This window comes from Mauremys mutica, chromosome 1 (assembly GCF_020497125.1).
Source record: "Mauremys mutica isolate MM-2020 ecotype Southern chromosome 1, ASM2049712v1, whole genome shotgun sequence".
Classification (NCBI taxonomy): domain Eukaryota; kingdom Metazoa; phylum Chordata; order Testudines; family Geoemydidae; genus Mauremys; species Mauremys mutica.
Window position 1 is genome coordinate 117,389,210 of NC_059072.1, and position 24,140 is coordinate 117,413,349.

The following is a 24,140-nucleotide window of genomic DNA, read 5'->3' on the forward strand; positions in this document are numbered from 1 at the left end:
GGCTGGGACCCAGCATAATGAGTGGTCTCCCCACTGGCTTACTTGCAAAGTGGCCAAAGCCCCGAGAAGGGGAAAATGCTCTGTTGGGAAGCCCAAGTGAAGGGCAGGACTTAGAGGGGCATGGAGGTCACCCCGGTACACTCCTTTCTGTCAGGTGTGGTGCCACAGGTTGATCTCATTAACCAGAGCCAGAGCCATAAATAGGAGCGTACTCTGCTGCACCCAGGGACACTCATCCCACTCAGTTCAACAAGCAGCCTCTGGCTCCTTCCTTCAGGAGACACATCTTTCCTGCATCTGTAAATAGTCTCTGCTTCTGGAATCCTTTTTGGTTCCTTCTCTGGGTTATTCCTTTCAGACCTTCCTTAATCAGGAGTCTCCTTTGCAAATGGGCTGCATTAGTTAGTCCCTGACTGTTCTCCTTAATCAGGAGTCCCCCCAGCTCTCCTCCCTGGAGCTGAGTTCTCTTAATCACTTTCTCTAGTCCTTCTGAAGTAAGAGCTGTCCTCTCCCAAACTGCGTTATGCGTTATCCAGCCATAAGGCCTTTGCCAGCTTCTCCCTCAGCTAGCCCCTTGCCCTTAGTCTTTAGGCTTCAGACTGCTCAGCAAACTACTTAGTATTCCAAGTGCCTGCCCTGCTAGGAGAGAGGAGGCAGCCTTTATGCTGGTCCCCTTCTCCCAGCTCATTCCCAACTGGCTGGGGAGAAGGAGGAGGGAGGGGACCCTTGCCTTCCCCTCTCTGCAAGACTCCTGGCCCTTAAAGAAACAGTAACAGTATTTCCTCCAGAATACTTCTTATTCCTGGGACTGCTTCCTTTCTCCTAATATCTCCCAGGTCTTTGTATATATAATTGGGCCTTTCAAACTCTTAAAGTGCCATGCCACATGGGCTGACCATTAGGCCCTACTACTCTTAAGGGCAGACTGCTCCATCACATATAGTAAAAAGGGTAATTTATAGAAAATTATGGGGAAGATCTACTTTGGGCTCACTTTAGTGCAAAATACCAGATGACAGCAGGAAGGGAAAGATAAACTAACCATCAGAAAAAGCAATCTCAAGTTTCCACAATGGAAAGTTCTGTGCATATCTGAAAATCTGCATCTTGTCTACATCTCACTGTCTGAGTTCTGCTTTCTGAGATGTCTATATATGGTTTTTTCTTGTTGTTGTTGTTTTTTAAGTCAAATCTGAAGTTATATAAGGCCACTTTCAAAATGTGCAGTGCTTGATTGGGGTTGTAAACTCTATCTGCTTTGAATGGTCAGTAACTGCTAGTGGCTTCCAGCATACTGTGATTATAAACCACAAGATTTTTTGTCCCAGTGTGGAGTTAATGCTTTATTCTCTTGGTGGTGAGCTGCATGTTTCCAAATATCAGCAGTACCAGTATATGCTCCTGGGAGCGAGAGAAGAAATAAGCCATGAAGTTCCCATCACTCTGAAAAGCAGAAACATCTGCGGGAGGCCCAAGAGCCTTGCTGGCAGAGTTCAGCTACAAAGCCTGTAGTTTATCAGCTTTCCTCTCATTAAAGAATCAATATGAACTAGAACAGAGGGTTTCTGGGGGCCATGAGCAGCATTCAACTAGTTAAAAAATCATGTAAAATCCAGGATTTTCCAGATAAAAATTTCTATCACAGGTCTATATAGCTAGTTCTCCAAGGAAGCCTAACAAATCATCTCTCTGCTAAAATGTGAGTAAGAAATAGAGTCATTACTGAGAGACAGGAGATATAGATCCACTGCCACTGAGTCACTCTGTGTCCTTGAACAAATCACTCCACCTTGCCATGCCTCAGAAATACCTTTTGTAAAATAGGGATAATGAAACTTGCCCAACTTCGTGAAGGGATTTGAGATGCATGTGAAAAGTGCTGTATCAGTACTAGTATAATTAATTCTTTCATGTAGAGATGGGCCAACCCCACAACCCTGGATCTGAATGCCCACAGCCTTGGAGGTGTTTGCCATCCAAACCTGAGTCCACCCTAGGGTGACCAGACAGCAAGTGTGAAAAATCGGGATCGGGGTGGGGGGTAATAGGAGCCCATATAAGAAAAAGACCCAAAAATCGGGACTGCCCCTATAAAATTGGAACATCTGGTCACCATAGTCCACCCTTACTGCTGGCCCTTCACTTCCTTTTCACTATGAGCAGATCCAAACATTACCATACTTTGGGGGATTAGAAATCCAGATCCAAATGTTTGTGGCTCAGGCTTATCGCTAGTTATATCAGATAACTAAAATACCTGTGATGATCAAGTACTGTAGCCCAAGCCATCTGGGTGCCCAAACATATGTGTACTTGGGACAACCAGTTGGAAAATACCCAAAGTCTTGTCTAATCAATCTCCAGCATCACTATGTTGGGAACCCTCCTTGTCCCCTCTGATACAAGAGGAAAGAAACTACACAAAGCGGGGATGATGGAGGGGCTGGATGATCCTCAAGGAACCATGCTGCAAGGGGGAACAGTAGCCGACAGAGCAATGCAGAGAAGCCGGTCCTATCCACACAACCTTCTGCTTCCCCAGCACTTGGGCTCTTCTTTCCCATATCCCCAGGGTAGGGAGTCCACGCCATGCCACCTGCATCCAGTGTAAGATAGGGCACCAAACTGGAAACTAGAAGAGACCAGGATTCTTTACCCACCTCGACGCATAGTACTGTATGACAATGGGCAACACACTTCATCTCTCAGCACCATAGTTCTCCCAGCTGTAAAATGGGGATATTTTTACCTACAGTCCTTTGTAAACTGCTTGAAGATATATAGATAAATAATATTATGTGTTTGTAAGTGCAAAATATTATTATTGTGCCTTGCCCAGTCTCAAGAAAGATGAACTCAAACTGGAACAGGTGCAGAGATCAGGGGAATGGAGGGGCCTACCTTATCACTGGAAAAGCTTGGCTTGTTTAACCCAGCAAAACAAAGACTGCAAGGGGACATGATCGCTCTCTAGAAATACATCAGGGGGTAAACACCAAAAAGGAAGAAGAGCTATTTAAGCTAAAGGACAATGTTTGCATAAGAACAAATGGACATAAATTGGCCAAGAATAAATTTAGGCTAGAAGTTAGAAGAAGGTCTTATAACCATCAGAGGAGTGAGGTTCTGGAACAGCATCCCAATAGGACTAGAAGAGGCAAACTAGTTTTAAAATGGATCTTGATAAATTATTACCAGGATTATTTGATAGGGTTGCCTGTGATAGCAAGGGACAGAACTCGATGACCCAGAAGGTCCCTTCCAGTTCTGTGCTCCTGTGCCCTCTTTGTATTTGCCAAACCTCTCCCAACTGAGGGGAAGATTCTCTTGGAAACTAAACCGTTTGAATTCACCTCAGTGATTTTTTCAGTCTCCTCTGCGTAACCAGTGTTCAAGCTGTCACAGTTCCAGCAGCAGTCCAGACAGAGCCTGAGACATTAGACTACATCTCAGCCATGGTGCTGAGAAGTGGACCCAAAAGACAAACACATTGATTTAAAAATATTGAAAAGAAATAAGGAAAACAAATCTCTTTTTCTCTCCCCCTTTCACTTTACAACAAAAGCTATGTTTCCCTTTTATTTGGTTTAATCTTCTGAGATCAGTGGGCACTTCTGTCTGCACTGGAAATATATTTCATTGTGGAATGTACACGCTCAAGCAACAATGGTAAAGTTATATTTGTATTCTTTCTGAGCAATAGGTGGGAAAGATTTTCTCTCTATTACACACAGTCCATCATCTCAACTTGGTGTGGGGAATGTGCAAAGTCAGTGGCTTTTAAACCTTTATTAGAAACTTTTCTCTTCTTTTTTTTAACACTTTAAAGTGCCTAGGGACAGGTGTGCTGGACACATTGAACATGTGTAGTTGTCCACTTCTCATTGCACTACACTGACAATGTTGTTAATTCTCATGACTATATAAATAAGATTGGAAGGAAGGAAGACTTTGCATTTAGGAAGTGTCTTTCATCCAATAATACTTAGGACATATTGAATCATTTTACAACATATTCAATCCTACTAATACTGCTGTAGAGGCAAGCAACTACTATTGTACCCTTCTTCTGGACTGGGAAACTGAGGCACAGAGAGGCTAATGGTATCTGGCATGTTACAAATAAAACTGGGTACATTAACAAAAACAGTTTCTTACAGGTAGATGTATGTAACTAATTGCATGGATCTGAAATAGTGTGACATTGGGATGTAATGTTTTTATAGGTATACCTTTAGGTATAAAGAGTTCATAGAGTAAGGGGAGGCATCCATTCTGGTTTAGTGTTGAGTTTGGTTGGTGGGGAGGAGGTTATCACAGCTGAAGGTGGTATCTGCAGCCTGCCCTGGAGATCTGTAGGTGGGTGCCCTTTGCTGCCTTACGAAGGCTGAGAGGGGAAAATAGTGTTTCTGTGTATACTGAGGTGGTGGATTCCTAGTAGAGAGATCAGTTGCAAGGAATTTAATTCATGAGGTCCTGAATCTGTTTGAATACACGCTCTTCTGGTGTATCAATGTGAAGAGGTTAAGAGTGCATTTCATTCTCCTAATCCATGCTCTGTGTGTTATACCCAGAGTCACACATTGCTCAAATTAGGAGAGGTTTGTAATTTATAAATGGGGAGAGTTCTTTCCCTGTAACTCCACTTTTTTCTAGTTGCCCTGTTTCATTTAAATTATGTTCAGTGCATTTATTGGATCAATCCTATTTATTCAAAGATGCTGCATGCAGGGTTGCCTGAGCTGAACAGCGTCCAGGATTTGAAGTATGTGTATGATAACCTTCGTCCACAGGACTCAGACCTCCAAGCCACGAGCCACTTTACCAGGTAAAAAACAGAAAAGAATTCAGAAAGTATGCCCTCTTTTAGGCTTAAAGAGACACTGCCAAATTACAAATCATAGGCTCTGTTGATCTGTGGAGTTAGTCAATTGAAATCAATAAATTACACAAAGGATTGTCTCTAAACACAAACATGCAAACAAACCCTCTCTTTATGCACATCACTAATAACTCCTTAGATTATGAAAGGAGTTGTTCATACCTAACTTATTTTCCATTACTGAAGTTGCTTACATTTGTTGCTCAGCTTGCATATTGTAACTACCCTAGTATATTTCTTGTTGGCTTCACTCTAATGCACTGTGACAATGCTGCAGGGTTTGGACTGCAAGCACTTCCAGTGACTGTTTGAATCTCCTCATTCAAAGAGCTTCTTCTTTGAGTTCCGTGAAGAATGTGTTTTTTGTGTTGGTTTCTGTAAAATGTTTTCAAAAAACTGAGAAGCAATGTGGCCTTGCTGCTAGAACACTGGGCTGAGACTCAGGGGATCTTGGTTCTGTTCCTGGCTCTGCTGGGTGACCTTAGGTAACTCACTTCACCTCTCCGTGCCTTGGTTTCTCCATCTGTAAAATGGGGTTAATTATATTTTCTTCTTCTTAAGCACTTTGAAATCTACAGATGAAAAGCACTGTATAAGAGCTAGATATTATTAATAATCACTTTGCAGCTTGATTGGTATTCGCGTAATATGAAACTTTTCACTTCTAGCTTGTTGTTCGGATTCAGCTAGGATTGGTAGGGACTGAAGGTTAATGGCAGTTTAGCAGTCTGTACGAAACAAGTTTGATGTCAGTTCTGTCTTTTGTAGACAAGCATCCACCACCAGGGCCAGATTAACTTTCCTGTGAGCCTGGGGCTATTAGATTTTGTGGGCCCCTGTATACAAGTCTTTTTTCCTAGGAGGGAGTTTAGTGCAGGAGGGGGCTGGGGCAGGAGATTTGGGGGCAGGAGGGAGTTTGGGTGCAGGAGGGGATTCTGACCTGGGGTAGGGGGTTGGGTGCAGGAGGGGGTGCGAGGCACAGGCTCCAGCCGGGAGGTGCTTACCACAGGTGTCTCCCGGCTGGTGTTGCAGCTGGGCTCAGGCTGCCTGCCTGCATGCCGTGGCCCCACGCCGCTCCCGGAAGTGGCTGGCTGCTAGCAGGTCTCTGCAGCCCCTGGGGGCAGGGATACGCTGCCCATGCCCACAAGCGCTGCCTCTGTAGCTCCCATTGGCCAGTTCCCGGCCAATGGGAGCTGTGGGGATGGTGCTGGGGGTGGGAGCAGCACATGGAGCCACCCCCCCACACACACCAGGGGCCACAGGGATGTGCCAGCAGCCAGCCACTTCCAGGAGCGTTGTGGGGCCACAGCATGCAGGCAGCCTGCCTGAGCGCCCCTTTTAGTGGCCTGGAGATTGCCGCCTGTGATTTATTTTTGCAGGGTTCCCCTTGAGCCGGGGCCCTGGGCTGTAGCCTCTAAAGCCCCTGCCTTAATCCGGCAGTGTCCACCACACAGAAATCCCCACCACAATCGGTGCCTTTATCTCAATAGATAGGCCAAGCCCTGAATGCGCTTGTAAGCTGAATGAGCCACAAGTGTGGAGGCCCAGCCTGGGGAAAGCTCACACTGTCACAGCTTGCACTGTACTTGCTCTTGGGAAAGAGGACCCCAGAGTATTGCCCAAAGGCAATTTTAGAATTTTAATAAATGAGAGAAGGCCCTGAACCCAAACAATTGAATCAAATGCACTGCTCCTGTTAAATTCTCTCTGGAATTATCTAGCTCTGCACCATGATGTCAGTCTTAACTGTGTTACTCAGACTTGTCTTTATGATGTGTTGAGAACAGAACACGGAAACAATACACTCCCAAAATTTGGAGAGGTTTGGATCGAGATACAAAACCTTTGGATCAGACCACACTAGTTTGGAACTTCCAAAATTAAATGATTCCATTATTTTAGAACACAGCAAAGTCCCCAACTTCTCGTTTTAACCCCTAGATTTTCCTTATTTTCCCATTGCCCTTTGATTACACAGTTTCATTTGTTTTTAATTTCTGCATGACTGTGACAGTGCTGGGATTCACCACAGCGGCGCCTCCCACTGGTCTCTCCGGGAATTAGCTCAGTCCATGGGGAGCGCCCTTGTTATGGTGGTTTCCCATCCATCTCTCGCCCTCGCTTGGCGTCTGGACCCTCGTTGCTCCCTTCTGCTCGTGGCATCCGCTTCAGGACACTGCCCTCCGGCAGTGCCCCCCAGTCCATTCTCACCCTCTTCCAGGGGGCTAACAGCAGTCTTTCACCTGCCGCAGTGGCCAGCCAATCCCAAAGTCTAACTCCTTCCCTCAAGGGTATGGTGCGGTCTGATATGGCCACTTCCCATGGCCCGTTGCAATATAAGGGGAAAGGGGGGGACCCAGGCCTGCCCGCTATTCTGAGTCCCGACCCAGGGACCCTCTATCAGCAGCCTCCCTGCCCTCCTTCTCTCCCCTCGCTTGCTGTCCGCTCTCCCTGGGTCACTTCCCCTCTGACCCTTTGCACCCTTTAGGCCCTTCCCTCAGGGCCTGCAGCCTGGCAGGTAGCAGGCTGGAATTCCCTTCAGCTCCCCCGGGCCCGCCCAGCACTGCGCTGTCCCACATGCTGGTCTCCTAGCTCAGGAGACAGACCTTCCCTGTTAGAGGTCTGGGAGAGACTGACTGCTCCTCTCCTGGGCAGCCCTTATATAGGGCTGAGCCTGGCCCTGATTTGCCACCTCCTGCCCAGCCCTGATTGGCTGCCACTTTGCGCAGCCTCTCTGTCCTGTTTTAGCCCCCCTTTCAAAGGGAGGTGGGGCACTCTCCCCACCACAATGACATTTAAGATCAATGTTGATCCCATCTCCTCTAATCCCTACTCACTCCCATCTCCTCACAATTTAAAGTATTGCCAAGCTGCAGCCTTGTATACTGCAAGCACAGAGTAAAAACAAGTCCTGTTAAATAAGTTACATCCATGCATCCAACAGGGAATAGATCCCTTAATGATTTGCTCACAGTATAGCTGTATGCTTTCAGTGACTTGAAACAAAGGTCTGATTGTTAGAATTAGTGTCAAACAAGATCTTAAAACCCTGGAGAAATGTACAATTTTGCTACAGTGCGTATTTTTTCTCTTTTAATGTAAATGAGGATTGTTTGCGCTGTCTGTGCATGTTACTCCAAGAAAATGCTCTCATTTCATCAGCTTAAATAAGCTTCATGGAACCAGTTAACTCATTGTCTGTTTGTCCCTATTTTAAATTTCTAATCATGGTTTAGCACATGTTAATTAACATGTTTTAACTAACACGTTTGTAATTTTAATTTTAATGTGGACAGGATGCCAAGAACTGCTGCTAGTCATGCTTAAACATATGACAGCCTCACTCTGCCAATGCCTGAGCTAGATAGAGTATGTTTACACTGCATTTTGGAGTGTGGTTGCAGCTCATGTACACATACTCAAACTAGCTTTAATCTATCTCCTAGTCTATCTAACAGGAACCCCTTGACTCCAGATGTTACTTTGTCTTTATTTTCTTAGCTACTTCAATAAATGTTCATTATTTTTAAAAAGTCCCTGTCACGGGATTGCTGGCCCCTTTAAGAGAAATCTGTGCTAAAGCTATCCTAGAAGAGCTAATTTAAAGGGAATGAGCTTATCTAGGCAGTTAGTTGAATAACGAACACTTGAGCCTGATAAAAGTTCGCCAGGGCTCAGTTGCAGAGAGGTGTTCACAGAGAGAAGCTCTCATAAGGGAGAGGAGCTCCCAGAGACCAAGGAGGAGGCAGTGCAACCCATGAGCCCAAGGGGAGAGACTTCATTTCCATTTAATAAAATAGAACCCCATCAGGGGAATTGTCTTACATCACTTCAGATTGTGTAGAATTCTTAAGGGGCCGAGAGAAAGGAAAGTGAGGTAGATAGTGCCTGCAGTACTAGCTCAGCAAAGATGTGCTACAGTGCGGGCACAACTTGTGACGAGTGGTACTAGAAGTGGGATTCTGCGATCATCTCCCATCAAGGAGGGATGACTGAGTGGCACAGTGCAGACACCTTCCTTGGCTGTGAGATTTTGATCCTCCCATGTCAGCATATGGAGGGGCAGCCACAGCTGTTGGAGTTCAGCTCCATTTTTCTTTTTTGGGAGGGGGGGTCTGAGCAGGCCCAGAGGCCTGTGAAGGAGGTTCCACAATGGTAAAGACTCAATTGTCATTGACACCGAAAGGGAAGAAGGTATAGGGCTCAACCAACTCTGTTTTGACTATGAGGAAGTGGAGCATGCAGGACGGGTTTGCCCCTGTAAAAACAATGATTGTAGAGCTGTCCTGGTTGTACTGAGCACCAGAGGAATGGGGGAGAGCCAAGATGTCAAAGACACCCTGCCAGAAACTGCTGGCTATTGTGAAGTCTGAACAAAAGACAGTGGGGACCCAGTTTTGGTGCAAGAAAGTGTGATGCCCCAGGGACAGTCTGTCTTGGTTGTGGGGAGAATAGTCACATAGAAAGATGTTGCCCTGCTAAAAATTTTGACTTCAGGTAGATGCACTTTAATTATGAGGAAGATAGATCCTACAAGACACGGTGAATATGGAGTAGTCCAGGAAATCAGCCTGGGCATGTAAAATTAAAGGTAGGAGGATGGCTATGGGTTTCAAGCTTCTCATTGGTTAGGGTAGATACCCTCACGCTTCTCTCAGCCCCAGAGATGAGAGTTTGGGGATCTTGAATTATTTGGTAGAGGAACCAGAATGGGTTCCACTCAAAAGAAGGGTTCAACCAGCTAACCTGGGGGACAACAGGATTATGGGGTTGAGCAAACCAAAAAAAAGACTCCAGGGATCTGAAGGTCCAAGGAAATGCTGGCAACAAGAGCTATGATGTGACTATAAAACAATCTAAAAGCTGCAGGCCTTGATGGAAGCTTTCTATCAGGAATTGGATGTCTGGGCAAAGATTCATGAGCCCGAAATCAAAGAGATTAGGTGGAAATATCCCCAGGCTATGGAGGGTCTGACTACACAGCTGGAATGAACTAGGCAAATAGAAGCAGACCTTGAAAGGGCAAAGCAGGCATGGGAGAGCAGGACTGGCTTTAAGCTGATTCACCTGATTCCCTGGAATCAGCCCCCACACTGAAGAGAGCCCCACGCTGAAGAGGGCCCCGCGCCTAAGGGGGCCCCGCTCTGGGGGTCTTCGGCGGCATTTTGGTGGCAGGAGGGGGTCCTTCGGTGCCGCGGAAAACCCGGAGCGGATGCCCCGCCGCCGAGTATTCTAATCGGGCCCCACAGGTCACAAAGTCGGCCCTGTGGGAGAGTGAATGTGAAAGGCTGACCAATGAGATTAAGATGCCTCTACCTGGTAAAAGAAATACTTTGTACTCATGGAAGGAAGTGACAGAACCACAAGTCAGTTTGAAAAGTGGCTCAGGACAGCCAAATCAATTGGAGAACAAGTCATTTAAGCCAGAATATAAACTGGCAGACCTGGGAGCCCACATGCAGATGACACAAGAGTCACTTCAGGAAGAAACCACCAGAAACCAAGTCTCATTACTCCAGTGGAAGAGATAGAGGATGAAAAGAAGTACTTAAAGGAACAGATGTCTGGAGGAACTAAGTTAAACCTTGAGAAAGAAGTCTCCAACCTAAAAGATAGACATTTCCCCTCCAGACCAAGCAGTTATTCCAATTTTTCCTGTCTATCACAAGGACAAATGGGAAGTACTGAAATAGAAGTGAGGGAGAGATTGTTTTACCGGTTACCTGAACGGTTCAGTCTTGTCAACACCACCAAACATTGCATCTTTTGTTATTTAAGAAGAGCTCAAACAGTAAAATGATTAACACTGTAATAAATATTCTTGGGATGCATATTCCGTTTGTTAGGCTATTTTTCTTGTCCTTTCATATTTTGACCAAGCTGACTAATGCTACTGGAGGCTGGGCTCTAACCTACCAAGCCCTTTCAGAACTGTAAAGAGTTCTATGTTTTAGGAATTGTTATTGCTCTGGTTCTTCATTGAAGGCCCATTCTGTAATTTCTGTTAGCATCTACACACCATTTTCCTTTGACCCCCAACATTGGGTCACTGGACCATTATGAGCTGACCAGCAGCCACACATTTCCCAGATTACAGGTTTTGGGAGGGTCACTCTCCCATATTATGCATAAACATAGTGGTATTTGAGACTTAAACAAGAGTTTCTGTGGGACCACTGCCACATGAAATAGTTGCCTATAGTGCATCCCTGCCCTAAATTCAGTTTGAGCCTTGAAACTCAGTTTGATCTCCTCCTATTTCCCATCCCTTCTCTAGCCCCAGAAAACATTTTATCCACAGAACAGGGCACCCTTCCTTCTCCTGGAAAGAGATGTCCAAGTTTGGTTTACTGCAAAGTGCTATCTCCCTCAAATGTCACCATGATGTTGTGTGACATTTTAAAAAGTGTTCTTAAAATGATTTACAGTTATTTTAAATAGATTAAAATCGGTTCCATGCTATGACTGAAGAGTTTGAATTCATTGCAGTACACAAGCAACCCCACTGCTCCTGCCCATGAATGAGAGCTGCACAATGGATCTGAAGATTAGCAGAAAATTAGCAATGCACATCTTCAAAAGCTTGACAGCGGGGGAGATGCTAAAGAGGTGTTAGCTGATGTATCTGTTTACTTTATTTATTAATGGAATAATTTATTATGCACCCATCGCTGCACAGGTCATGCGTGTAGATTCCAAACAATACCAACAACTGCAAAACTAGACCACCCTCATAACACAAATCCTCTGCCAGTCAGCAGAATCCCATTCTCCAGCTGGCAGCATATCCCTTAGCAATCCATCCCCCAGCTAACTAAAACACCAGTGGAGGTTGATGACATCTGAAAGAGCAGAGACAAAACTACCATCTCAAAGTGTGCTCGCAGATGATTTACAGCAGCAGGCAATAATCACAGTGTGTACGCCACAAAGGAACAAAGACAAACTTCTGACTCTCCCCTGCCAAGCAGCCTCCACTGTAAAATGACAGGCTGAACAGATGTATCCCACACTGCATTCTAGGGAAGGCCAGGAGATGGGGAATCCTTCAACATATTGGTATTCACAGCTCTGCAACAGGCCCTAGACAGCAGGATGATTATTGCCCTAAATGGAATCCTGACTAAGATCCTATGTACTCTCTGTGGAAAACAGACCAACTCAGTTTTTCTTTCTAGTGGGCTTTACTGAAATTGAGTTAGTTTTGGTCCCATGGTTACATAATAGTAAGAGGCTAAGCTGGCTCTGCATCTGACAAGCTGATTCTTAACAGGCAGGGTCAGGTAAGGAAGGGCTGTGTGAAGCAGTAAAATTGACAAGATGGGCAGAGTTGCTGAGCTAGGTTGGGAGAACTTGTAAATGAGTTTTCATGCTCATGTACATCCTTTCCTTTTCTCTTCCACTCACAGGGCCTATCAGGCTTCCTGCAGCCCTAGACTTGTAGGAACGACTGCAGCATTTGCTGTCAAGGGTTGAGAGAAAATTCAGGATCAGGTCTTTGATATGGCTTAGCAATTCAAACATACTTAATATATTTGAGGGATGTTGGGGATCCAAATTGTGCGTATGTTTCTCTCCATAACGCCTGATTGCCCTTGAAGGTAAACCTTCAAAATGAGTTGTTCTGTCACAGGGCATGTGACCTCATTCAGGTCCTCTACAGAGGCCCAACCATTATTCCTCCATAGAGTCCAGGAGGAACTTCACATGTGCGGTAACCAGGGGCGGCTCCAGGCACCAACGCTCCAAGCGCATGCCTGGGGCGGCAAGCCGCGAGGGGGCGCTCTGCCGGTCGCCGCTAGGGCAGCAGGCAGGGTGCCTTCGGCAGCTTGCCTGTGGAGGATCCACTGGTCCCACGACTTCGGTGGACCTCCGTGCTTGGGGCGGCAAAATGTCTAGAGCTGCCCCTGGCATCTGCCCCTGGCAGATGTCCTACTCAAGGCAGTTCTGATTGTGTGTTTGGGGCTACCTAGCAGCCTCAGTTGTGATTTGCAAAGGTGCCTTTGAATACCTCAGCCTACATGGCGGAATCTCCAGAGACTTTCTTATAAGAAATTTCACTTCATCATATCTGGCGATGCCATAAGAACAGTCTTGCTGATACTACTGTATGGTGGCAGGTCCTGTCCCAGCTGGAATTAAAAGCTGGGTAAGCTTCCTGGAACATTTCAAAACTTCAGTAATGAGTTCAGGCTCAACACTAAAATTAGTGTTAGGGACAAGATTTGCATTTTTGGCTAAAAATTTGGAGTGCCTCTGTTGTGAGAACCCGTGAAGAGGGCCTGGTTTGCAGAAAGCACTGAGCACCCACCCTCAGAATATCAGTTCCCTTTAGGGTTTCCCCAATTGGTCACCCAAAAGTTGAGCACCCCAAATCACTAATTACTTGGGGAGATTTAGGCTGAACTTTATTTGCTCGTCCCCATTTCAGAGAACAGCTTCCTAAGTCTCTGCGCACCCTGACTTGTGTAAGAGTTTAACAGTTCCTTAGGAATGCTGTGGACCACATATGAAATCCAAATTTAATTCAGCCATTAGGAGGCATAAAATTGGTATATGTGAATTACACTGAAAACTCATCTCACTTTTCTGAAAAGCAGGCCAGAAACTAAGCTGACTGCTAAAGGGATACTGTCAAGAAGAAAATTAAATTTTTGCCGGAAAATTATGTGCCAGCTACAGTTACAAGATTACTAGAATTAAAATTAGCCCTCTGTTTCATTTGCACATTTGTTAGCACTTTATATATAGTCAGTGTCACTCTTTCCCTATATAGTCCAGTATATAGATCTGTACGAGCAGTGCCTTGCAACCCCATGGAGCCCCATTGACTCTGTGTGAGTGAAGGGGTCCCCAGCACAGAACCAATTGCCTGATCAGAGCCCAAGCTTGTTTGCCTGTTGCAGAGAAGACACAAACATCAGCAGAACAGCAGAAAACACCTTCCAGCACATTGTTTTTAATGTTCTAGATGAATTGCTGCATTTTTTCTATATATGTATAATTTTTTCAAAAATTTAGTTGGTAGCGTCCCTTTTAAGTATTTAATAAAATAAATATTTTTTTCAGTTTAGGTATAAAGTAAAGGTATGTGATTAGCAATCTACAGGTTAAAATCATATGAGAGGTTTAATGGGCCCATAGAAAGAACAACAAACCATTAAAGAGATGAATTGCCTGAATTATGGTCCTCTGATATCAGCTGCTCTGCAATAGCAATAGTGTCTGAATACCAAGTTGGTTGTACACTGTAAGCAAAGGCATGTGTCATACAAGTTCGATTAAACTGAATAGTTTTTAGCTGTAAAATTAACATTATTCTCTCCCAGTAATACTCTGAATTTTCTGGCTGCTTTTCTATATCATGGTAGAGCTACAGATTCCACAACCCAAAACACATGCCAGTGATTTATCAAGTGATTAAACTACACTTTTTAAATATAACACTCTTTTCCCTAGGAACTAAAAAAAGAAAAGTTTTACAACCTTGAATATGGCCCAATTAATCAGCACTGTATTGATTTTCCAATAATATCCTAAATTAAGGTTTATTTTCTTGTTTTGCATGAGACTCCTAAATTGTTTCATTTCTAAAATGGGCTGTGTTTGACTCTTTCAGTAAAGCTTATTAAGTTGCTAATTACCTTGCCTTATTGGAAGATTATTTTGCTGATATTATGTTAAGAAAAAATATGTATCTTCACTTTCCACCCTTAGTCAGTTTAATGTGGATAATGTCTACATGATAAATTGCACATTTTGAGTGACTTCTGCATGCATGATTGAGGTTTTTTGCTTTGCATCTGGGCCTCTTCTTTGGGGTGTAGCTGCATTTGTGAAAGATACCAGAGTCTTCAGCCTGAATGTAAGAGGTCATGCAAACTTAGGTCTCAATTCAGAAAAGTGAGGTCTCATTTCAGAATTGCTATTCTCAATACAGCCCAAGCACATGCTTAACTTTAAGCATATGCTGAAGTCCTAAGTGAATGGGACTTAAAAAGGTGATTAAAGTTAAGCATGTGCTTAAGTACACTTCTGACTAGCAATAGATTTAAACACGTATTTGAGCCCAATTAGGATCCAACATTGGGAAAACTGTGGGACTCGTATAGTTTTTTGGGGGGATGTGTAGTTAAGCCTAAATGGTTGGCACTCCATAACATCAACAGCCATCCTGGATATCCCAGAAAGCTGACCCCAAAGTAGGGAAAGAGAGAGGAAACTTAACATCACAGTGAAAATAGATCCAATTGGCAACTGGATTTTAGGGGCTTCCTCTCCTCCTTCAAGGACTAGTGATATGATTTAGCAAGTGCCATTTTCCAAACAGAATTCACATTTGATCTGAAGAGGTGGTCATGCTTATTTGTATATAGTGCCTTTCATCCTGAAGGATCCCAAAGCTCTGGGAAGTGAGAACTGTGTTCTGGTTTGTCTTGCATGGGAATAAAATGGGGAAAGTTGGCATAGGGAAGTCTTTCCTTTTTATATCAGGGGGTAGTCGTATTCGTCTGTATCCACAAAAACAAGGATTCTGGTGGCACCTTAAAGACTAACAGCTTTCATGGGTAAAAACCTCACTTAAATCTGTTAGTCTTTATGGTGCCACCGGAATCCTTGTTGTTTTCCTTCTTATGTAGCTACACAAAGGGAAAATAGGATCATGGGTTGAGATTTTTAAAGTCCACTAAGGGATCTAGCAACACAAACTCCTATAGGTGAATCACTGAATCAGCTTTGAGAGTCTCAACTTTGGTGCTGCTTCTCCCTGTGGCAATTGCTGCTTCTCGGCATGCAGGGAGGCATTGTGTGCATCTCTGCTCTCCAAAGCAGAGGTGGAGTGGGTCCAGGTAATCAGGAATAAAAGCCACTGAGATAAGTCAGGTGGGTTACCCAGGTTGTTAGCCTAGTGAATGTATTTTGTACTTTCCTGATAACACACCCAGCCCTGGTCCTTTGGAGATTGATGGAATAACTTATCCGAACTAGGCTCAACTGCTGTGTAAATTGTCCTGCTGCAAACAAATGGTGACGAGAGTGTGTGTGTTCTGTGTGTGTTTGATTTTTAGTTGCATTCATAGCAGCAGGCACCAGGAAATGGAAGCAAAGGGAAATGTATGCATGAAGAGAAGCATTTACATTTGATCTTATTTTTGTTTTGTTTTCTCAGGAAAATAAAGGAAAGTTTAGAGTGCTTCCCTGTCAAACTCAACAACCTAATCCATACACTCGCACAAATGTTAGCCACAGGCTTTGCCAAGCCTACAGATTCACAGAGTGTTCCTCGGGAATCCAACATGCTGGATGCAGAGAGGTCAATTGCCCGAGCAACCATTTTAGGGTTCAGCAAAAAGCCTGACTCTGTATGTATTTCGCTCTCCGCTTGCCCTCTTTTCGCTTGATCTTTAACTACTCTTCCTTTAGCTTGCATGCTCTCCTGCCTCGGTTATATAAAATGTGCTTATGCCACAATGAAAGGATCATGGAATGAGCAGCAGTGCCATAAGCAATGAGATTCTGGAGGGAAATAAAACCAGGCAGAGAGCTATTAGTGGGGAGCCATTAGGAGAACGGTTCCTGCCCTATAGTGAAAAATAAATCAAGAGCTAATTATAACACCCATAAGGAAAGCATGGCACAAAATTAGGAAGCCTGACAGAAACTGCTGTATGCTGCTTGAATGGAGCATTATTAGTTTTCTCACTCAGTGGTGATATTTCAGTGTTTGAACTGCATCCCATCTAGACAAGTTCCTTTTTATACAGCTATGCCTATAAATTAGAAATTGCATTATCAGGCACTTTGGAGCTACATTACAGAAAGGTTTTTCTTTGTTGAAATTTCCCTGTAGTTCTGCATGTGCCTTTTTGGCATCAGCCTCTCTCTAATCATTTCTATTTTTTCCCCAATGCAGCTATATTTAGTCCAGGTGGTGCAAACCTGCCAGGTGGTCACCTTTGTGGAAAAATCATTCGAACAATTTTCAAAACTTCACAGCCATCTACAGAAGCAATTTCCATCACATACCCTCCCGGAGTAAGACAACACATTAGTCCTCATTATTCTGCTGTTAAATGGCTCTCGCTAAGTACAAGCAAAAATGTGAAGAATATGTGGTTGTTATATTTGCTAGCAACACAAATTCTGCCTCTAAGGCACTCAAAGCTTTCATGTCTATCATAGGATCTAGGGAAAATTGATCCTAGTCTGTTGTGACAGCCTACTTTTGCTACATTCTAGTTATCCACAGCCACCTGTGATGTATACTTTTTTCACCCATTATTTTCAAGGCAGATTTATTTCTGGAAGTGGGATGATTTAGCAACAAATGGCTGAGCCTTTCTTTTTGGAGAATGCATGTGTACGGGGGAGGAGAGGAGGGGTTAGGGCCTGATCCTTTTTTTTTCTTAAGTGAAGGGAAGAACTGTCATTGACTTCATTGGGACCATGATTGGGCCTTAAATCAGCTTTCTTTACATCAGCTACTATGCAAAAGTGTTAGCAAAAATACTTCATTATAGCAACACAGGTGTTTACGTGCTGGGTCAGATCAAGGTCAGTCTAATCCAGTATCCTGTTCCTGACAGTGGCCAGTTGTGTAACAACCCTGACACAGATAGCTGAGGCATTATCTCCCTCCTCACCCCCCACATTAGGTCTCCTCCTAGCCCTAGCCTCTAACAGAGAATGCCTTGAGCCCTGAAGCATGAAGTTCAACATCTCTTCCAAAAATTGTATTATGATAATTCTGGGTATTAATATCTATATACATGTCCAGTCTTGTTTGGAATCTCACTAAGTTCTTGCTCTCAATGACTTCCTGTTGCCAATGAATTCCACAGATTAATTATGTGCTGTATGGAAAAGTGTGTCCTTTACCATGGCCATGGATTCAGGACATGTCAGAAACATCACATATATCATTACTCACCAATATTGACACCACTGAAAGCAAAGCAGACGTTCCTTTATCAGTCATGCTAACCCATCCAATGGAATTCCCTTCTCTCTACAATCTCAGCTGAAGGAAAAGCAAATACTTGGCCACAAAAATGAGTAGTTTATTTGATCGTAAATACTGGGAAACTCAGGCTCAGATGGGCTTGAAAAATACAAAAGTCTCTGGTGTTTGAACTGAAGTAAATGGACCAAAGTCATCATGGTTTGACTGGGGATGGGCAACAACCACAAATTTTATATCCAAATTTGGTCTTCCCCAAAAATGTGAAACAGGTTAATTCTAGAGAAAGGTGAAGGAAAGATTCAGATCCCTTAGTTTCTCATCGCTCAGATCTGGAGTTTTGATTGGCCGATTATAATTTGAATGCTAGTTGCAATATTCTAATTGGGATCTGAATATCGAGGGTGTTTGAATCAGGGTTTCCATTTGAGCCCATACATAGTTCTAACTATTGAATTATAAAATAAAATTGCAAAAAGCAGCTATTTCTATCAGTGTTCTTCATGAGCACAGACCTTTGAAAGGGGGAAAAGGAGTTTTATATAAATCTATCCAAATCTGTAATGTGACTTGTTAAAATATTAGTAGCTATTATTCATGTAAAACATTTTTTAAATGTAATTTAAAAAGTACTTGCAAGGCTTTTAAATTACCAGGATATGTTTTCCAGAAACCTCAAAAAGTCAATACCTCATTCTAAACCTGTTTAAGAGCTTCATAACTGTGCTATCAAAATTCAGTCTCAGCAATAACTTGTCACCACATGATCTTGTCCCAAGAGTGAATTCTCTTTACAATTTTTCTTTAAAATGTTCTTTTAAGTTAAACAGCATTTTTTAAAACTGATGTTTTCCAGTTTGAGGATCTTTGTGCATTCCAGCTTTGATTTTAATAAATAAGATGACAAATTATTTCCTTACTATGGTCTTATCATTGGAACTGCCATACCAGATCAGAACATTAGTCTGTCTATGTGGTACACAACTCTAGCATTGGCCTGTGCCATATGTTTCAGAGGAAGGAAAAAGGCCGGTTCCATAATGTACCTACAGTATCAGTTTGAAGCTGTATGATTAAAAAACAAAATGACTGATTTTTAACTTTGAAAAGAATTTCCGCATGAATATTGTTATGAACACTAAAAATGGTATAGGTCCAGATTTCCAAGACAATGATTAATAGATTGTATGGAAGAAAAAATACAGCCTAGGCCTGATTTTCGGATGCACTGAGTACTTGCTACAACAGTGAATAATGAATGATGATTAATGGGAGGTGAGTTCTCAGCATCTCTGAAAATCATGCCTTTAGTGTTTAAACATGCTCTGCAACCCCTATTTGTAAGTCAGACCACAGCACTTCCAAAGAAGCACTTATAGTCTGTCACTTTATCTTGTATTTCATTTAGAGGATTTTAATTTTTTTTTAACAAGGATGACAAAAAAAGGCAGTTTGCACACAAAACCACATATTTTATAAAACAAAGATGTCACTTAGCCACGAAGTTTGGAAGCAGATCTGAATTTTCACAAAGTTCCAGGGTGTTCAGGTCTGCAGTTTTTGTTTATTTGCCTATTAAAAAGCTGGAGGTCAGCTGCAAAGTTCAGATCCAAATTTTTATCAACCTCAAGTGGGTTCAGAACTGGGATTTTAGTTTCAGCTCTACACACAATTCAGCAAAAGCAAGGTATTTTAAGGAAAGACTGAACACCAGGGAGGTCACAAGGTTACCCCTATGCTTTACTTGAGGTTTGAAAACCATGACCATTAATTCTTGCCGTGCCTCCTCCCTCGGCCATTCAATGTTTCCTTCAGTTAAAGTCAAAGAGAGTTAATGTGGCCTCTGGGTTTTGGGGGATAGGGTATTGGTCTGGATGTCAGGAAACATGGCTTCTGTTCTTATCTATGCTGTTGATATGCTGTGTGACCTTGGGCAAATCACTTTACCTCCCACTCTTTGTCCATCTTGTCTATTACAATGCCTAGCACAGTAGAGTCTTGATCTTGGTTGGGACCTCTACATGCTACTATAACACAAATAATTATAACCAAAATGGTGGAAGTACATTATTTTGCCACTTTCACTTTAGTTCTTCACCTACTAACAGCAGACAGATCGCTCACTTGAATTTTGTGCAGAAGTGTTTCATGAGGCAGAAATTGCTTCAGGATGTTTCATATCATTAAGAACTATCCTGAAATCAAATCAATGATTTTTTTCATTTTTCTCCTTCCTCAGATGTGTATGTTTAAGAGAGAACTTTACTTAAGCAAATAAAAATGTAGGCTGTGATAATTGGATATATGGACTGTAAACTAAATGCTTGCAGGAAGTGAGAAAAAGCTGCTTACCAGGCACATTTTAAACTAGGCTGGACAAAGCACTTGAGAAGATTGTGAGATCTGTCCATCAATAAGCTTCCTCTGTAAAGTCTCTTAGTCGATGAAAAAGTGTTTTACTGCTGGTTGCAATATCTACAATAGACTTTCAATATCAACTTAATCAATGTATCCTTTATATAATGACCCTCTGTAGCAAACAAACCTTTTGAAAACTCTGGCAATAGTTACATAGAGATGTAATGTAATTGGGTTTAACTTACTTAAATCATTCAGTTTTTCACTAGATGAGAATGTCATTTGCCTGCATAGACTTTTACAACCAGATGGTCTGCAGAGCTAGCCAGTGTTTCTCTGTACAGCTGCAAACTACAACTCAGTGTGCTGTAATCTGGCTGGCTGGCCTTTTAAAAGCTGGTGGCAGCTTTTCATTGAGCTCTGGAATTGGGTACAGCCTGTTCAAAGTAAGGATCTGACCAGCAGGATCTCAAAAGTCTGCCCAAGTGTCATTTCACTGTGTTGGACTGCTGGCTGGCTCTCTACTCACCTGAAGCTTTCAGGTTTCTCCTGAGAGGATAAACAGGGTTATACTGGAAAAAGGAGAATGTAAATGAGTCATTGTTAAATGCCTGGAGTGGTGATGAGAAATTTAATACAATCAAATTGAAACATCCACTGTTGTAAATCATGTAGATGAGAGGATACAAAGCATAATATTAGTTTAACAATCTCATCTTAATATTAGTAATCCATATCTCAAAACCTTCACATGCAATTTAGCCCAGATAACTCTTCTGAGACGCACAATACACTTCCTCATCTTGAGAGAGAAATAGTCCTTCCAGTTCAAGGTTAATGTAATCCAATAAGGTGCGCTGTTAGAAAGCTAACCTTCTGGCTGATTGAGCCATGCTTTGCCTGTAAAGAAGGGAGAAGAATGTAATGATTTAAATGTAGCTTTTATAACACACTTAAGTAGGGTGACCAGCTGTCCCGATTTTATAGGGACAGTCTTGATATTTGGGGCTTTTTTCTCAATATGGGCTCCTATTACCCCCTCCACCCCCTGTCCTGATGTTTCACACTTGCTATCTGGTCACCCTAAACTTACGTGAAAAAATATTTAAAATATTAAGTATCTTCAATAGCTATAAAATTTGAAGTTCGCACAGGACCACAATGTAGAAAATTACTAGATAAATTGTTTTTTTAATTATTAAACCAAAGTAAAATTAATATTAATAAAATCCAATCAAAGAGCATTATTATCTGTTGTGTTTTCATATACTACTTGTTTTATGGTAGCACCTACAGGCCACAGTGGGGATCAGGGACACATTGTGATAGGCCCTGTACAAACACCTAATACAAGACAAAACCTTTTCTGAAGAGCTTACAATCTAAATAGACAGAAGAGATGGGGGTTGGAGACAAGGAAGGAAGCAAAGCTACTGATGAGTGGCTGCAAGATTTTGTTAATACTTTTTTGTCATTCATTATTATTAGAAATAGTAGTATTTTATTACAGTGTGCCTAGAGCCATCAGTTGACATCAATGCTAGGCACTGTACAATCACAAAAACAGTCCTTTCCCTGAAGCACTTAGAGCCAGACTTTTAAAGGTATATAAGCATCTAAAGATGCAGATAGGTGCCTATTAGGTGCCCTAAATACCTTTAAAAATCTGGCCTTTTCAATGAAATAGACAGACAAAGGATGGGATGGGAAAGAGAGACACAAAGCTGAAGCATCTTGCCCAAGGTCACACAAGATGTCATTAACAGAACAAGGAACAGAACCTCGGTCTCAGGAGTCCACCTCTAATGCCCCATCCTCTGGACCACAGTCCCTCTCCTTAAATAAAAATAATAATTAAAACCTTAAAGATGGCCTGCTGTTCTTATGTAACATAGAGTAAACAATGTCATATTTGTTCAGGAGAAATAAAATGTCTACATGTTCTCCGTTTCAGGTTTCCTCACTGGTGGCATTTACCTTTTACGGATCTTGAACACAAAAGAATGAAAGACTTAAATCTCTATGTGAAGCAGTTGTTGAATGGATCCAGCAACCTGTCTAATGTACGTGATCATTTTCCATATAATAGCTTATATTGTTTTTAGCAGCTTTCTGCCAAACAGATCCCAAAGCTGTCTACAGCCTATATAAAATGACAACTCCAGACACTGCTGCACCCATTTCTGAGGCGGAACAATGTTATAATTTAACAGGACTAACCACCCACAGACAACAAAGCGATTGAAAAATAATTTATTAGAGCTAGCTGGGAATTTTTTGACAGAAAAAATGGTGTTTCAGGGAAACCAAATCTTTTTGGATTAGTTGCAACAATTTCCTGATTTCAGAATTTTTTTGGGGGGGAAAAAGGTTTGAAATTATGAAAACATCCCATTTCAACATTTTTCTAAACAAAAGGTTCTGTTTTTTGGTTCAAAATGACTTTTCATTTAGAATTTTAAGTTAATAGTAAAAAAAAAAAAAAAAAAGAATTTTAGACGGTCAAAATCAAGACAGAATGTTTCAAAACTATCAAAATGAAACAGTGAAATTACCTAACAGAAATATTTTTCTGATTTTAGGGTCACAAAAATTTTGAGATTTTGACTTTTAAAAAATTGTCCATTCCAAATCAGATGAAATCTTGAAAAATTTTGCTGGACAGGAAAACTCACCCAGCACAATAATTTATGCAGCTGTGACCACACAATAGAAATGTAAGAGGAAAGGGAAATTAGCCAGGTGAAATAACAATCAGAGCTTGTTTTCTTTTTAATTATAATGCATAATCCTGGATTGAAGATCAGCAGTAGATAGGCACTGTCAGTAGATTTCCAAAGATAGCTAACATCCACATGATAAAGCAACACTCAGGCCTGGAGACGAGACTTTAGACTCCTGGTCAATTCAGTCCTTGGCCTCTCTACTGAGATTGCCAGTAAAAATTCAGAGTTTTGGGATTAGATTTTATGTGATGTATAGACCCTGCCCTACAATGAAATGGGACTAAGACAACCAGTTTTTCTCATGAGCTCTTTTTGGTCATTAGTGATCTTAGGATGTTTCAGGCTAGTGACTTAGAAGTGAAAGTCTCTGTGTCTTAATTGTGCTCTAGGCCTACCTCAAGTAGACTGGCTTTCAATTTGGGCTAGGCACTACAGTGCAGAAACTATAACATGCTCTACACTAGGGAAATTAAACTGGTAGAAGCCACTTGAATATTTGCAGAGACGATCTGTACCTGCAGTAGTGGTGAGTGAGGGCAGTGGCTTCAGCAGATGTTAGTGAGCATACGCAGTACAAGCCAAGCAGCTGTATGCCCTTCCACACACACACATCGCCTCTGAATATTTGTAAAATCCTTTGTGTCCGCACACAAAAAACCCCCTAGAAATGGTCTAATAGCCAGTTAGAACACATTGCCGCTCATCTTGTTTAATAATTCATCTAATCCTCCCGTTACCATCCCACAAAGCACTAGTGGCCTTGAGTCAGCTCCCAGAATGCACTGCTGCTGGGAGCTGAGTGGGAATTGCAGGGTAGGTAACCGGAGGACACTGTAAATTAAACGGTTTAGAACAGTGCTCTTGTGGATAGAGGCCAAAACTTAAACCGCACCAACATGGGTAGTGTGGATACACAATACAACCAATTTGTTTACCAGTGGTTCAGTTGATACACAGAGTTCAGTTCCAGTGCAGACAAGAACTGTGAGCCAAGGAGATGAGAGTTTAGGGACAACTATTAAAATGATGACAGAGAAACTAATCTTTAACAGTAGAATATGTGCTGTAGTTAATGGAGTACAAGACTTAGTGGGCCATATTAATGGAAGGAATAATAGGTGAATAGTTTTCATCTGTAAAATGTTCCTGTATATTGTCTTCCTACCCATTATGTATCTAATCAGTAATTCTAATGATCATTTTTATATAGTCA

The 24,140-nt window shown here is 42.3% G+C and overlaps 1 protein-coding gene across 1 annotated transcript in view; it reads left to right on the plus strand.

Moving 5' to 3' along the window:
* The window catches only part of LOC123345139 (phosphatidylinositol 4-phosphate 3-kinase C2 domain-containing subunit gamma-like), a 270,359-nt gene that overhangs the window by 200,845 nt on the left and 45,374 nt on the right, over positions 1-24,140 (plus strand). The window contains exons 25-28 of the mRNA XM_044981863.1: positions 4,719-4,828; positions 16,053-16,245; positions 16,797-16,918; positions 22,156-22,264. Of these exons, the coding sequence (XP_044837798.1) occupies positions 4,719-4,828; positions 16,053-16,245; positions 16,797-16,918; positions 22,156-22,264 (534 nt within the window). The remainder of the gene's footprint in view (positions 1-4,718; positions 4,829-16,052; positions 16,246-16,796; positions 16,919-22,155; positions 22,265-24,140) is intronic.